Source organism: Oncorhynchus kisutch, linkage group LG1 (assembly GCF_002021735.2).
Source record: "Oncorhynchus kisutch isolate 150728-3 linkage group LG1, Okis_V2, whole genome shotgun sequence".
In the NCBI taxonomy this organism is placed as follows: domain Eukaryota; kingdom Metazoa; phylum Chordata; class Actinopteri; order Salmoniformes; family Salmonidae; genus Oncorhynchus; species Oncorhynchus kisutch.
The window spans coordinates 70,275,781-70,291,519 of NC_034174.2; the positions used below are offsets into that span (position 1 = coordinate 70,275,781).

Consider the following 15,739-nt stretch of genomic DNA (forward strand, 5'->3'; position numbering starts at 1 on the left):
CGGAAGTGTGCGTAGTTCATAGGCTATAATGGCAAGACCGCGAATTGAGGGTGGTAGAAGCGCTGACAATGCTACGAGATTTGGATGAAAGAGAGTCAGATGGAGGGGAGGAACTTGATGCTGAGATCGACTATGATGATGAATGGGGGAATTATTCAATAGATTACGATGCTGGCTGCGATTCTGATTAACGATGCCCAGCGTGCAGGTGTCAACAACTCAGATGGAGGGAGAGGAGAAGGGGAAGGACGGCACGGTTTGGATATAACAGCCAGTGGACAACGCTGCAGGTCGGTTATGAGCACAGAATGGCACCCTATTGGAATCGGGCCCTACACCTTACGCCAAAGTCAGAATCGACCGAGCATTCGACAGCTCCCATTGTTTATGTAACATGGAGATGTTGCAGCACATCAAGGACTGTACTGTAGCTGAGGCGCGCCAGGCGAGAGGAGACAACACGTGGGACATGTCTGTGGATGAGCTGGAAGCGTTCATTGCGCTCCTATATGTCCGAGGGCAGTACGTAGGAATGAGTCACTATGCCCACGGAACCGCTTCAGAGAGATCATGCGATACCTGTGTTTTGACGCAAGAGAGACCAGACGCATGCGCCTGGAAACGGACGTTTGGGACGCGTTTGTACAGAACTGTGTTTCCTCTTACAAGCCAGGAGTGAACATTTCCGTGGAGGAGCAATGTTTCCCCGCAAAAGCTAAGTGCACCTTTACGCAGTACATCCCCTACAAGCAAGACAAGTGGGGCATGAAGTTTCGGTTGGCAGTTGACGTCGACAGCAAGTACGTGCTGAATGTCTTTCCATATCTGGGGAAAGGTGAATCTCGGCGTCCTGAAATTGTGGTGATGAGGCTTGTAGACCTTACCTTGGCGAGGGTAGGAATGTAAACACAGACGAGATCTTCACATCACTGCCATTGGCAAATAAGTTGATTGACAAGAACACAAGCTTAGTCGGGGTTATGAAAGTGAGCTGGGGGCTGCCTCTCTCTGTGAGCAACCAGGCACAGGCAGAGCTGTTCTCCACAACGGCGTTGAAGCACGACAAAGCAACACGGTTTACAGATGTAAGCAAAGAGAAAACGTGTGTATCCTGAGTACTAAGCATCTGACAGTTGCCATTGACGGTGACACAGAGAAAACCAGAGTGCCTGACGCACTATAACAACACAAATGTATGTTATAACGTCTTCTGTTTTAGCAAAAATAATTATAAGGTATTGTACTGTATTCTATTCCAGGTTGGTGTGGATAACATGGCCAGACAGTTCACGGTGAAAGGGGGTACTCGCCGCTGGCCTATTGCCGTATTCTACAACCTGCTTGACCTGGCTGCTATCAACGCGCACGTTTTGTTCACCCAGTGCACCGGTAAGACAACCCCGAGGAGAGATTTCATCATGTAGTTGGCATTGGAGCTTCGTGAGAATCACACGAGCGCCAGGGGCAAGGCGGCAGCGGACGATGTCCCAAATGACGCACCACCGCTCTCCGAGAAGAAGAGACAGTGCCAGGTGCACGGATGCATGCGGAACAAAAACTGCGACTTCTACGGGACCTGTACGCGATTTGTCTGCGGAAAGTGCTCATTCCGGAATAAAGATTTGTCGAAGATTTGTGTTGACTGTCATGCCATGTTACTGTAAGAGTTTAAGGAATAACTGCTGCTATGCATAAAGGCGTACATGCCGAGAGAGGCCACAACGAGTTCATTAATGACTGACGCCAGGACAGGCTGTTTATACGACTGACGCTTGTTATATTATATTATTTTATAATACCGTTATTGGTTTACATTTGCTCGTTGTACACTTTTTTTGAGCTGACTCTAGTCCCATTTAGCCCTATTGACAGTGCGTATTTTGGATACACCTATAGCCTACTAGGTAGACTACTTAGACTAACATGGTGGTATAAAAAGAAGATGCTTCTGAATTAAATGACTGAATGTGATTTCTGTCTTGTTCTTTTCGTTAAAATCTACGTATTTGCATTTTGGTGTTTCTTTCCCTCAATTAAAACAGAATAACCTAGGCTATTATAAAGGTCTAAAACTCAAAATGTAGTCAAGCAGCATGACCTATGGCAGGGTCACCGGAAAACGTGTGGCGAGGCGACATTTGCGCAGCACATTTCAATCTTTTGGTTTAGTTTATTAAAATACAGTGTACTCCATTTTGTTTGAGAAACTGTGAATGGGATCAAATGGGCCACAAATACTTTTTCAATCCAAAATGATTATCTTGAATTAATCAATAAACACGATAGCTGACAGACTGAGTACACCCCCCCCCCCCCCAAATCCAGGAGTTTTTCCAGGAATAAAAAAACAAACAAAAAAACAATATGTGACCTGATTAGAAAAACTCAGGTCCCATCATAGCCCATATTAAACCTTTTTAGATTCATCACGTCAGACGTTCCAGAATTGTACCTGGTTAGGTTCGCAAATCAGATGTTTTTTTTCACCACCCCACTCTGGGTCCTGTGGTGACGCCTCTGGTATAGGCTACCTAGGCTAAACTTTTAGAATGCCTACCTAAAATCACATCATCAATACACTGACTGCAATTATTTGATTTACAGTGTTTTAATTTAATTGGTATATTTGAATTGTTCAACAAATATGTATTTGCCATGACCATCATACGACCTACATAGTCTTACCAAAAACCTCAGGTAAACTCCGGTAAGAATGTCTGGCTACATTCCAACAGAAAGGTACACAGAAACTACACTCTGACCAATCAAAGCCTTGAGGGGGAAGTTTGGGGTCTTTATTTTTGACGGAGCGTCTCTGGCTTCGGAACTGGGCAATGCAACCTGGAGAGGCTTTCGGCTGTTTGGCGGATGGATGGGTAGCGCTATCCCGTGGGAAGTTGAGTTGTGGACGTTGTTTTCATGAGAGAAATTGGAAATTGCGGCGAGTAGTGCTGACGAAATGGAGGAAATGGATAAAAAGTTGGTGAACCAAAAGCTGTGCTGGAATGCGAACAATATGCGTGCCAGTTCTGATGGTATGGAGCGGGAGGACGAGGGTCAAGGACCGGAATAGTCGGTAGTGGAAAGACCTAGGAAGAAGAGAGATCATGATACAGAAAGCAGTGCAGCGTCTAGTAAAGAAAGCATAAAGAGGGCCAAGGTAGGACGCAAGCGTAATGATGTGGAAAGTGGTGATAGTGTTTGATGAGACCACAGGGCCTCACTCACTGTACATGCTATTCGACTAACTAATGCCGCAGAGAAAGAGGTAGGTGAAGTGAAATTAGCTCGGATAATTGGAGATAATATATTGTTAATATTGTGTGGTAGCCAGGCTCAGCAAGAGAAGATTTGGAAAATGAAACATCTTAATGGGAAGAAGATTAAAATCCATGTGCTTCTACACCTGCATTGCTTGCTGTTTGGGGTTTTAGGCTGGGTTTCTGTACAGCACTTTGAGATATCAGCTGATGTACGAAGGGCTATATAAATAAATTTGATTTGATTTGATGTCCCTGGTGCATATGCTAGGTTGAAGCGAGTCATCACTGGAGTCCCAATATCTATGTCCACAGATGATATCAAAGATGTGAAGGGAGGCAGAGTGATTGGGGACAAAAAGTTGATCAGTAGGAAAGAAGGCCAAAGAAGGGAAAGCTTATCAGGGATGCTGAGGTTTGGGAAAGCCGGGAAAAGTACAGATCGGATTCCTTCGTTTCAATGTTCGAGAATTTGTCCCATATGCACTGCAGTGTTTTATATGCCAAAGAATGGGACATGTAGCTGCTCAGTGTGAAGGAAATAAAAGATGTGCCGAGTGTGGAGGGGCACACGATTACAGTGAATGTGGAAGCAATGTGAAAATGAAGTGCTGTAATTGTGGGGGGGAACGCAGTGCAGCATTTGGTGGATGCCAGGCACAGAGAGAGGCTAGATGCTCAGCGATATGGGATCAGTAGAAGTTAGCAATTCATTTGGTTTTGAAATTTATTTTCACGGTAGTACAGAATTGGGCAGATCATTATTTTTCGTACATTGCAGCACTGTAGGTGGCGGCATGCGCGAAAACGATTGTTTGCGGACCGCTATGATATAATAGAAGCAGAAGAAGAAGAAGGCCATAACAGCGATGGCTGCTTCTGTACTGCTCCGCATTTGAGCTATCTGAAAAACATGAATTTATCGAGACGAATTGGTCAAATTGAATAAGACGGAGAAAAGCAAGCATGTAAGCAAATAACTGTGGAATTGCATTAGTTCGGTGGTTGTTTGTAATTTACAGCACATAAAAGTGGAATGTGATGAATGCTGCTAGCCTGTACATTATCGTAGCCATTTACTGTAGCTTTTAGGTATGGAGTTGAGTTTAGTCCTCTAGCCCAGACTGATTCCTAATAGGACCTGTAGTTAAGCTAAAGCGGATTCGGTGTTTTGTCAGCTATTTAGCTATACCAGCTAGTTAGCTACACAGGCCACATAGATCATGATACCGTCCCTAAAGTTAGCAAATGATTTGACCAGTCTCTAAACTTGACTAACGCAATGGCCTTGTGGTTAGTGTCCCCCCTGAGATTGGACGGTTGTGAGTTCAATCCCTGGCCGAGTCATACCAAAGACTGTAAAAATGGGACATGATGCACCTCTGCTTGGCACTCAGCGCATGTCACGGAGTACGAGTGTAATGTTAACACCAACACATACCCAGGTTACCAATGAGAAGCTGAGGTGGAAATCTTAGCTTAAATAGTTTGTGGCTTAACATGTTCATGAATCATTTCCCATATGAGAGGCAGTGCAATTTAGGGAGTATTGGCAGTACATCACTGATGTAGTGTACCAATATTGCTAATCACAATATTCAGTGTGTATTACAAGTCAATGGTTGGTTGGTAGTGGGACTAGCTAGCCTGTCTTACTGCATTCTACACAGATTCTGTCTCTTGAGAAATTGGAGGGACACAAACGTTGGCAGTAACAGATCCCCCCCCCCCCCTCCTCTGAATCCAGGAAAATGTTTTGCCCTGGGAAAGAAAACCGATTGACTGAACAAAGGTAAGATAATCACATTCACCACACAGTAAGAACAGAGGACCAGCTCAGAATGAGTATTGAAAATGAATGTCATTTTGAATCCACAGTAGAGCATGTTCATTGAAGCGTTAGTATTTTATATTGCACGTAGAAAATACGATTTTTATTTGCCAATTTGACAGGAAAGTCTCTGCCTCCCATGTGGGAAAACTCCGCAATAAGTTAAAAGCCATCCTGAAGAAAAAGTACCAAAGTCCACCAGGGGGAGAAACTGAGCATCCATTTTATATACATTGTGATCTCCAGTATCCACCTGGTGAAAGTAGCAAGGAGAACCAACATGAGTACATTCTATCTGAGCCAGGCTACAGGAGAAGACATCAAGGAACATGTTCATTCCGAAACTCAGAAGTCGATGAGCCTATCAGAACAGCTCTGACAAAGGGCGTCTCTGGTATTGGCAAAACTAGCCAGGTGCGGATGATGATTCTTAACTGGGCAGAGGGAAAAGGAAACCAGGAAATTCAACTAATATTTCCCCTTCCTTTCCGAGAGCTGAATTTGCTGAAGGAGAGACTGAGTCTGATTGAACTTCTTTACGAGTTTTTCCCAGAATTGAAAGAACCTGGAATTTGCAACTTGGAGAACTGCAGAGTTGGGTTCTTCTTTGACGGGCTGGATGAATTCCGTCGTCCTCTCGACTTCAAGAACAGCCTGATTGTGACCAATGTCACAGAGGTTTCCTCTGTGCCGACACTGCTGACAAACCTCATTAACGGTAATCTCCTTCCCTCCGCCGCTCACATATGGATTACATCCAGACCTGCGGCAGTTAGTCGCATCCCTCTTCAGTACATTGACAGAGTGTCAGAAATCGAAGGCTTCACCGACTCCCAGAAAGAGGAGTTCTTCAGGAGAGCAATCAATGACGAGAACCAGGCCAAAGCAGTTATCACCTACTTGAAGAACTCGAAGGGCCTCTACAACTTGTGCCAGATACCTTTTATCTGTTCAATCTCAGCGTCAATCCTCGAGAAACAGACATATGTACCCGACAAAACATGCGAACCTGTCGCACTAACTCCATTATTTAACGACCTACTCATCCTGTTACAAATGGCGAACCACAATGTAAAGATAGTTAACGAATTGGGGGAACTAGCCTTGAAGCAGTTGGTGAAAGGCAACACGGTTTTCTACGAGGAAGACCTACGAGAGTGCAACATTGATGCCCGAGTGGCAGCGTTGTACGCAAAAGGGAACATACCCATCTTCAGGGAGGATATTGGGCTGCACCAAAAGAAGATCTACTACTTTGGGCATACCACCATTCAGGAGTTCTTTGGCGCATTGCGGTTTCTTCAATCTGTTGACGTCCAAGACGAAAACCGGGCTGTCAACCAGAAAACCCAGTTCGAGAGAACTCTCTGGTTTTTTAGAGATGCCACCCAACTCAAGAGCGCGGTGGACATGACTTTGCGGAGCAAGACCGGACACATGGACCTCTTCCTTCGCTTCCTCCTCGGCATTGCGCAGAATTTTAACCAGATGTTCTCCGAGGCTGGCTTCACCTCCTCTACTACCCTTCCGGAAATGTTAGTGTACATCAAGGAGAAGGTCTTGGAGAATCCCGCTTCGCCGAGGACCCTCAACCTGCTGAACTGCCTGAGGGAACTGAAAGACTACTCTCTAGACAACGATAGTGTGCACTTTCTCAAGACGGGAATCCCCCCAGATGCCAAATATCCACCTTCACATTGGTCCGACCTGGCCACTCTCTTAGTGGCATCAGAGTCTGGGCCGATAGACATGCTTGGGTTGGAAGTAGAGAACAGAGGAGACGAGGAACTTCTGAGGATGCTGCCAGTGATCAAAGCTTCCCAGACAGCCACGTAAGTACTTGGTCATTTAACAATACCCGCTATTACATGTCATATAGATATGTCGGTAACGCACAAGATAATTGTCATCAAAATTATGTAATTCAAGATTGTTGGGCTCGTCTTACAGTTTTGTTGGTTCAAGTGGCTATGTATGACGTCTAATGTGCTTCTTGATTCCATAAACACTCCTTCCCACCAGACTGTCGTATCACAACCTGACTGAGAAATCCTGTGAATGTCTGGGCTCGGCGCTTACCTCAAAGGTGTCCAATCTGAAAACTCTGGACCTGAGTTTCAACACGCTGAAGGACTCAGGAGTGCAGCTGTTGGCGGCCGGCCTGGCCGAGCCACATTGCCGACTGGAGAGACTGAAACTGTCTGGCTGCAGGGTGAAACAGAATGGCTTTGCAGCTTTGGCCAAAGCTCTCAAATCCAACCCGTCGCACCTGCGAGAGCTGGATCTGAGTGGCAACGAACCGGAAGAATCGGGGGTGTTTCATCTCGTTGACGGACTAAAGGTTGTTAAGTGCGAACTGCAGATCCTGAAGTGAGTATCGAGTAAATGTCCACGGAACCTGTTGTGTTCTGATTTTGTGTAGGCTTGCTTTACCCCCACTTGTAACATAATTTAATTAAATTCTCCTTCGTGTTAATATTGTGGCTGGATGAAAATGAAATTCCCTTTTGTAATGAAATAGTTGTTGTCTTCAAAAAAATGTTGTTATCTTCGTTAGGCTCTCAAACTGCAAGCTGGGCCTGGAGCTGAGTCGCGCTCTGGCGGTGTTGCTGATAGACAACCCCAGACACCTGCGAGAGCTGGACGTCAGCATGAACGACCTGGGAGACCGGGGGGTGAAGCTGCTCATGGACATACTGAAGTCAACCCAGATATACAAACTGGAGTGAGTACTGTCTGGAGTATTGTAGTACACTTACACCTCACTGATTCTAAAGTGGAATGTTCCCTGTAGTAAATGTACCATACATTCTCCCGCCACCACCAGGTTGTACTGTTGTCAGCTCACTGAGAAATGCTGTGAGAACATGTTTGGATGTCTGCTGAACATCCCCAGTCTGAGGGAGCTCAACCTGAGCAACAACAACCTGAAGGACGAGGGGGTCAAGATGCTCTGCAACGCCTTCGGACTGCCCGCCTGTCAACTGGAGAAACTCAAGTAAGCTAGCTAGCTCACAGAGAGTTGTGCCCAATCCCGTGTACACCCCTATGAAAACAAGTTAGACAATTTTGGCAATTCAAAAACAAATCAGTCATGGGCCCGAATTTGGCCCGCTGGCTGCCAGTTTGCTTTGCCTGCCATATGAGCTGTATAGTACATTCAAACTTGTCCAGTTTTGTTTAGGAAATGTGTATTTTTTGCTGTCTTATCTTATTCCAAACTCCTTGGATACAACACATACATATTGAAGAATAAAATAATTGATGAATGAAAAATTGAATTGACATTGACGAGTGTTGCCCTCCTCTCCAGTCTGGCGAGCTGTGGCTTCACGTCTGGAGGCTGTCGATGTCTGGTTGGAGGGTTCAGTTTCAGCCCCACCTTCCTCAAACAGCTGGATATCAGCAGGAACCACCTGGGCCACTCAGATGTCGCGTTTTTCCTGTTCCTCAAAACTATACGCTTTTCACTGGAGACCCTACGGTGAGTACTGCGATTAGACTGTGCAATTGTAGAAGGCCTAACTGTTCACCATTGATTAGTTTAGTTGATAGATATATTTTTAAATTGAAATGGCATCAACAGGCACATCATGTGTGATTTAGAGGGACAGTATACTCAAATCAAATGACAGACTAATGTTGTGTGTATTTGTTGAACCCCCCACCACACACACACACACACACACACACCTAGACTGAGTGACTGTAAGATGACAGAGCTATGCTGCCCGGAGCTGGTCGAAGCTCTCCGCTCCAGTCTCACCAACCTGAAAGAGCTGGATCTATCTGGTAACGAACTGGGAGACATCGGTGTGAAAACACTCTGCATGGGACTGACCTCAACAACCTGTAAACTGGAGAGACTGTTGTAAGTAACATGTTAACAGAGTTAATACTTAGAAGCATATTCACAAAAAATGCATTGTTGAGTAAGGTGAATGTTGCCCCCCCCCCCCAGTCTGAGATGCTGTGGGATCACAGTAAAGGGCTGCTCCTCCCTAGCATTAGCCCTGAAGTCCAGCCGCTCCAGCATCACAGAACTAGGCCTGATGGGAAATGACACGGGAGAAGAAGGACTGAGAATTCTCTCCGGCATCAGGGATGACCCACGCTACAAACTACAGACTCTAGAGTAAGTACTGGTGCCATCAAAGCTCAGAAAAGTTACTTGTTAATGTTACCATAGAAACAGTGCAAAATGTGGGACAGGAGATTTTTATTTGTTTCGCGAACTTGAAAGATATTCTCTAGATAGACTCAAGATATGCTGCCCTCTTGCTTTAGCTTTCTTGAGAAATGTTACCAATCGGGTTTTTATCTAAGTAGTCATAATTTGTAGGCCTACATTAGTGCAATGTAATCATTAGTCCATTTGTTAATCTTATTCTTCTTTCCAGAATAAACGATTGAGTGGCCTTGCTCGCTGGATGGAGGTGGTTCTTGGCTCGACCTCTTCCCAAATCTGGAGTGAAGTTACTGAACGAGGAACACTCTGGAGTGAAGATACGAAACGATTGGCTGACAAGTCTCGACACACTAGCTCAACAGTAAGCACTTGACGTGCTTTGGATCAACGGGACTGGTTCACTGACTGTTGACCATTTTTAAAGTGCCTTTCAGTATCCTGGCTGCTCACACTTGAACAGAAGACCACAGAGTATTTACCTAGAACCATTTACCTAGAACCTTTTTCTTAATTAAGATTCGGAAAATGTGTACAGTAGTACAACTCTTGGTTTATTTATTATTGTCGCGTACAATGTACATTTTACCCAAATATACCTACTACTATTGGTCATGATGGTTTAAAAAAAAAGGTCCTAATGGGAGGTTTAACTTCAGAAGCTTTCCAACTTTGGTCATATGTTTCAGGTCTGGTCTCCAGATCTGTTTGCGCCTACTGCAACAGTCTGGTTGACTCTGTTTTTCACGTTAAACAAGTGCCTTTAGAGTAGTGTGATTGTGAGGGACACAGTTCTCTACTATTTGTCTCCTCTGCTGGTATGTACAGTATGTCTGTTTGAGTGTGCTTGTATGTGTGTTCTGTTAGTGTGTTTGTGTGTACATGTATACAATCATGTCTCATGTTCAAATTGTTCCAATGTTACACATTGATGGTTTGGGCTGATTCTTTGATTGTTATGGTACATCACCACCACCTAGTGGCGAAAAATACGAATTTCTCATTGGGGGGGGGGGGGTTAAACTAATGACGTATGTGAAGCCAATAGCGCCAGAACCCACTACTGGGTCCCTAATAATAAACCAGACAGCATCTTTTGCTACACGATCACTGGCCGAATTATTACGAGCGCATCTACACAAACCCAGGTATGATACCATTTTAGCTAACAACAAGCTAAAGTATTAACCAACCATGGTCTGCATTTTTAAACGTGTGCTGTGAAAGGATGGTCGGGCGAGGTAGGTGTAACGCTGGATGTCATGGTGTTATGCAAGGCAGTCGGTTTGGATGTATTGCACACTGTCTCCATGTGGAATTTACAATAACAACGCGGCTGACACTATTAGCAGAATAATAAGGGGTTGCTCTCCGAAGGTAATATTTCGCAGTGTAATACCTAGGGTATCGGTATGAACCGGCGCTGAAGCCTATGTGTTTGGATAACGCGAAATAGTTACCAAGCCAGCAAGATGCACGATAGTGGCGTCAATATTCGCAAAACTAAGGCACCAGTCCTGTAATAGCCCACCTATTACTGTACCGTAATGTCTTTCATTGCTTCGTAGGAGCTAATAAACATGTTATATGATGGCCACAATACCATTATTTTGTCAAGTTTTTGTAACTACACAATATAAATGTTCCTTATGCGTTTACATGGTATTTCTTTGATATCTTGTTAATAGCCATGTTATGTAATAACTCAAACTTTGTTTCAGTGTCAATTGTAGCAGATGTTTAGGGGAGTATATGAGGATGGAGGGGTTACCTAGGTGAAATTGGGAGTCGTTGCAAATGGCACCTTATTCCCTATAGGCTATAGTGTACTATTCCCTGTATAGAGCCCAGTGCACTAAATATGGAACATGGTGCCATTTGGAATGTAACCTGGGTGTATATTGATTAGTTGACTGGCCCATTGTTTCTGTGACTGCCTCTTGAAATATTAAACGTCCCAAATACTGTTTGCACCCAACCACCAGTCTCCAGTGTCATCATGAACATGGTGGGGTCTGCTTTGAGAACCAGGAAGGAAAATAACAGCTGTGTTGTTGAGGAAATAGCTGCTTTTCATTCACCTGTTCTTTCATTCTGATGACCTCACTCTCAAAATGGTGGCAAAGCCACTCAGTGAAACTGTATACACATTGTCAGGGAAGGGAATAGAGAGATCTTATGAATGGTTCTCCATGACTGCAATTATGACATGTGAGGGAAGAGAGGTGTTTGTGTGATGCAATAATCTGCCAACTCTTGTGAGCTTTCTTCGTTGCTTAGCAGCCTTATCAACTAAACAAAGCATTGCATAGGGATACTGGACTCGGTCACTAGTATTAATCAATTTCACAAATATTGTCTCCTTAACACCTCCTAAAATGTAATACATTTTGCTCGTTTAATGACATTGTAATTCCTAATAACTTGGCTAGCTTGGTTGACCCCTCTTGCCACAATCTACTCCGGTGTCTTCCTGAGCGAACAGCTATGGGCAAGGAGAAGCTTCACATCAACATCGTGGTGATCGGCCATGTGGACTCAGGCAAGTCGACCACCACAGGCCACCTCATCTACAAGTGTGGGGGGATCGACAAGAGGACCATTGAGAAGTTTGAGAAGGAGGCCGCTGAGGTATGGAGGTGGCCAGACACAAGTGACTTAACTCTCTGTGCTGGGAAAGTGTTTAAGGTCTAGCCTGTCGTTATACATGATCGATATGTTAGAGTCTATTGTCAAACCAAGCTTGATATTTCAGGGATATGGTATGATTCCACTTTGATTCCATACCATTGAATTTACTATTGACTTATCTACCTCTCATTATCTCTCTCTCGATTTTGTTCCAACATAGCAAAGACAAAAGAGATAAACAAACTGCACAGACTTTTGCCATTGATTTGGTGTCTCTTGGCTCTGTCTTTAGATGGGGAAGGGCTCGTTCAAGTACGCCTGGGTGCTGGACAAGCTGAAGGCAGAGAGGGAGCGAGGCATCACCATCGACATCTCCCTGTGGAAGTTTGAAACCAGCAGGTACTACGTCACCATCATCGATGCCCCAGGACACAGGGACTTCATCAAGAACATGATCACTGGCACCTCTCAGGTATGGGCTGCAGACACTACCATATCCAGCTGTCACTAAACATGGAACCTGACTAAAAGTTTAGCCAAGGGCCTTCTTATTTGGTACTTATGGGCCGCAAACTGGTAGATGGAAGAGCATGAAACATATTAAACATGTCTTCTATACTTTTAGGGAAGAAAACTTTGAGCAGGATTACATTGGCTACTCTGAAAATCAAACGGTTATTTTGGGAATCCATAAACGGCAACATATTACTAAAACAAGAAATAAGAATAAGAAATTGCTTATTTTTTCATGTAACACTTTCTGCTTTCAAACTGCTTTCAAATGCACACAAAATTAGACGTCATGGTTGCTCCCTGCCACAGGCGGACTGTGCTGTGCTCATCGTGGCGGCGGGCGTGGGTGAGTTCGAGGCGGGCATCTCCAAGAATGGGCAAACCCGCGAGCACGCCCTTCTGGCCTACACCCTAGGGGTCAAGCAGCTGATCGTAGGGGTCAACAAGATGGACTCCACCGAGCCCAACTACAGCCAGAAACGCTACGAGGAGATTGTGAAGGAAGTCAGCACCTATATTAAGAAGATTGGTTACAACCCAGATACAGTGGCCTTCGTTCCCATCTCCGGCTGGAATGGGGACAATATGCTGGAGGCTAGCCCTAACGTTAGTAGTCTTCTTTGTATACTTTTTCCAAGACAGGAGGACACTTTACATTCTTAGGACGCACCTCTCCACTGAATTCCACTGCCCGATTAGTGTAACTGCAGTTGTATGAAAAGTGGTTAGTTTTTACAAGGTGTCTTAATACGTATTTCTTATGTAGGCCATAACGCTTAAGTTAGGCTTGTTCCTAATGTTTGGTCTGGTCCCTGTAGATGACATGGTTCAAAGGGTGGAAGATCACTCGTAAGGATGGCAACGCCTCTGGGACCACCCTGCTGGAGGCCCTTGACGCCATCCAGCCGCCCTCCCGTCCCACTGACAAACCCCTCCGCCTGCCCCTACAGGACGTCTACAAGATAGGGGGTGAGGCCCTGGGAGGCGTTCAAACCCACCACTGGTGCTATTGCCAGTGGCTTAGGGGTCAATTCCATTTCAATTGTTGTTTTTCAGCTCTTACATACATTTGATTTTTGATGTTATACCTGGCACTCAGGCTGGGATTCAATCCGAGCTGCGTTCGATCCGCGATCTAGCACGCTTGACATTTAACTGGAATTTACAATTAAGCTGACATCTGCAGCATTTACCTTGGAATGCGATCTCTGCGGAGGTGGTAACATTGCAATTAAATGCTACAATTTCTACAAGTGCGATCGGATTCAATCCTGGCTTCATATAGACTTGAAAGATTGTCTCAAAGGTTTCATGCCTCTCACCTCCCTCTCTCCCAGGTATTGGTACGGTTCCTGTGGGGCGGGTGGAGACGGGCGTGATCAAGCCAGGCATGGTGGTGACTTTTGCCCCCGTCAATGTGACCACGGAGGTCAAGTCAGTGGAGATGCACCACGAGGCGCTGACCGAGGCCATGCCCGGAGACAACGTGGGCTTTAACGTCAAGAACGTGTCGGTGAAAGACATACGGCGAGGGAACGTGGCTGGAGACAGTAAGAACGACCCGCCGATGGAGGTGGCCAGCTTCACTGCACAGGTCTGGATAGGAGAGTTCACTGTGGAGAACATTGTGTGTCTGGATAGGAGAGTTCACTGTGGAGAACATTGTGTGTCTGGATAGGAGAGTTCACTGTGGAGAACATTGTGTGTCTGGATAGGAGAGTTCACTGTGGAGAACATTGTGTGTCTGGATAGGAGAGTTCACTGTGGAGAACATTGTGTGTCTGGAATGAAACGAGACCTTACGAGACACCATTAACATGTTCTGATTCCTGTTTTTGTCCAATTCACACATCACTTACTACCCCGTTTAGAAAGGAAACAAATAGCATAGAGTTACATAGAAGAGAAATGACGTGTGTGTGTGTGTCTCTTCCCTCCTCCCTCAGGTCATCATCCTGAACCACCCAGGTCAGATCAGTGCCGGCTACGCCCCCGTGCTGGACTGCCACACGGCCCACATCGCCTGTAAGTTCGCCGAGCTGAAGGAGAAGATTGACCGGCGCTCGGGCAAGAAGCTGGAGGACAACCCCAAGGCCCTGAAGTCTGGCGACGCAGCCATCGTTGCCATGGTCCCCGGGAAGCCCATGTGTGTGGAGAGCTTCTCCGAGTACCCACCACTTGGTAGGTGGTGTGTGTGTGTGTCCGCCCTCAACCCAGATCCCTATTGGGGGGACAGATGACGTGTACTGTACATCTTTGTCATATATATATATATTACAGAACTGGCTCTGTTCATCAGAAAAGAAGTTATCTCCATCCCTCATCAGTCTTGGTGCTTCTTGTCTAGAACTAATCACATGTTCCATTTAGTATTTTCAAAGTGCTACAGTTGATCACAAATCAACTATAGCATTGTATCATGTGCTATAAAGCCTGTAATAGACTGAAATACGTTTATAATAAAGTCATTTGAAATATGACTCGCATTCGATCATTCTCTCCATCCTCGCAGGGCGCTTTGCGGTGCGTGACATGCGTCAGACGGTGGCGGTGGGCGTGATCAAGGCGGTGGAGAAGAAGGCTCCGTCCACGGGCAAGGTCACCAAGTCGGCCCAGAAGGCCCAGAAGGTCAAATGAACGTTGTGTTGGGCTCGCGACGTTAGCGTCCGCCACCGTAAAAACATCACCCCCCTGCTAAACACCATAGTCAAAGTCTGGTCCATGCTCACGATGCATCGCAAGAGCAGACGGAGGAAAACAATGTCATGGTATATTCATTAAGGAAGTGTTCTGTTTTATATATGTATGTATATGTTTTGGACTGCTTGTTTGACTGTTTGTGGTTAGGATACACTATCTGAGTAGAAGACCCTTTAAATAACTCCTCTAGATGTGTGCTATTGTACTCAGTTAAACGTCAAAAATGGTATTGATAGTGTTGGTTTGCATTAAACTAGCTGCTAGTTAATGTTAGTAAAAATGTACAAACATTTTTAAGTCGATAAAATGTTGAAATGGTGTTGTGTTTCCCTATGGCTGCTTCCATGTTCCCAATGCACTTTAAGAAATATATCAGATACTAACATATTGTAGCACCTTGCTTGGCTTAAAAGCTCCCTTGCACTGTTCAAACCTTGTCGACACTGTTCCCTCGACACCTTATTGTATGCAACCTGTGAGCTTGATCTATATCAATAGACATTAAAAAAAAGTGTTCAAACTTAGCAACATGTGCATCATTTTTTTCCCACAGTCATTTAAATATGGGTTGACAGTTGAAAAATGAAAAAAATGATCTTCAAGGTAATAAATGGATGT

General features: G+C 45.0%; 2 protein-coding genes and 1 long non-coding RNA gene across 5 annotated transcripts; all 3 read left to right on the top strand.

Annotated features, from left to right (window-relative positions):
• LOC109888060 (uncharacterized) lies at positions 1 to 1,971 on the top strand. Its single transcript, XR_002255083.2, has 2 exons — positions 1 to 1,085; positions 1,260 to 1,971. It is a non-coding gene; the product is annotated as an uncharacterized LOC109888060 (long non-coding RNA).
• Positions 1,972 to 4,055: 2,084 nt separating this feature from the next.
• Positions 4,056 to 10,879, top strand: LOC109887594 (NACHT, LRR and PYD domains-containing protein 12-like). Of its 2 annotated transcripts, none has more exons than XM_020478956.2 (10): positions 4,056 to 4,228; positions 5,008 to 5,052; positions 5,214 to 6,923; positions 7,114 to 7,461; positions 7,649 to 7,816; positions 7,919 to 8,089; positions 8,405 to 8,575; positions 8,789 to 8,962; positions 9,053 to 9,226; positions 9,492 to 10,879. In XM_020478956.2, coding segments are annotated over exons 1-10 (2,976 nt in total). In that variant the 5' UTR covers positions 4,056 to 4,226; the 3' UTR covers positions 9,505 to 10,879. The 2 variants fall into 2 exon arrangements, with proteins under 2 accessions (XP_020334545.1, XP_031687349.1); XM_031831489.1 differs by having other exon boundaries at positions 4,067 to 4,228; positions 4,931 to 5,052; positions 9,492 to 10,384.
• Positions 9,527 to 15,645, top strand: LOC109887702 (elongation factor 1-alpha, somatic form). Of its 2 annotated transcripts, none has more exons than XM_031831490.1 (8): positions 9,527 to 10,425; positions 11,710 to 11,908; positions 12,201 to 12,380; positions 12,731 to 13,027; positions 13,240 to 13,390; positions 13,759 to 14,015; positions 14,368 to 14,602; positions 14,934 to 15,645. In XM_031831490.1, exons 1-8 carry the CDS (start codon positions 10,304 to 10,306, stop codon positions 15,056 to 15,058), a joined length of 1,566 nt encoding a protein of 521 aa, XP_031687350.1. In that variant the 5' UTR covers positions 9,527 to 10,303; the 3' UTR covers positions 15,059 to 15,645. The 2 variants fall into 2 exon arrangements, with proteins under 2 accessions (XP_031687350.1, XP_031687351.1); XM_031831491.1 differs by having other exon boundaries at positions 11,763 to 11,908.
• The last annotated feature ends 94 nt before the right edge of the window (positions 15,646 to 15,739 follow it).

Excerpts from the sequence above, each read along its gene's own strand:
- LOC109887594 (XM_020478956.2), top strand. Across the intron at positions 6,924-7,113 it reads AAAGCTTCCCAGACAGCCAC|ACTGTCGTATCACAACCTGA; the intron begins GTAAGTACTTGG and ends CCTTCCCACCAG. Across the intron at positions 8,090-8,404 it reads TGTCAACTGGAGAAACTCAA|TCTGGCGAGCTGTGGCTTCA; the intron begins GTAAGCTAGCTA and ends CCTCCTCTCCAG.
- LOC109887702 (XM_031831490.1), top strand. The coding sequence starts at position 10,304 with ATGACGTATGTGAAGCCAATAGCGCCAGAACCCACTACTGGGTCCCTA. Across the intron at positions 13,028-13,239 it reads TGCTGGAGGCTAGCCCTAAC|ATGACATGGTTCAAAGGGTG; the intron begins GTTAGTAGTCTT and ends TGGTCCCTGTAG. Across the intron at positions 14,603-14,933 it reads CTCCGAGTACCCACCACTTG|GGCGCTTTGCGGTGCGTGAC; the intron begins GTAGGTGGTGTG and ends CCATCCTCGCAG.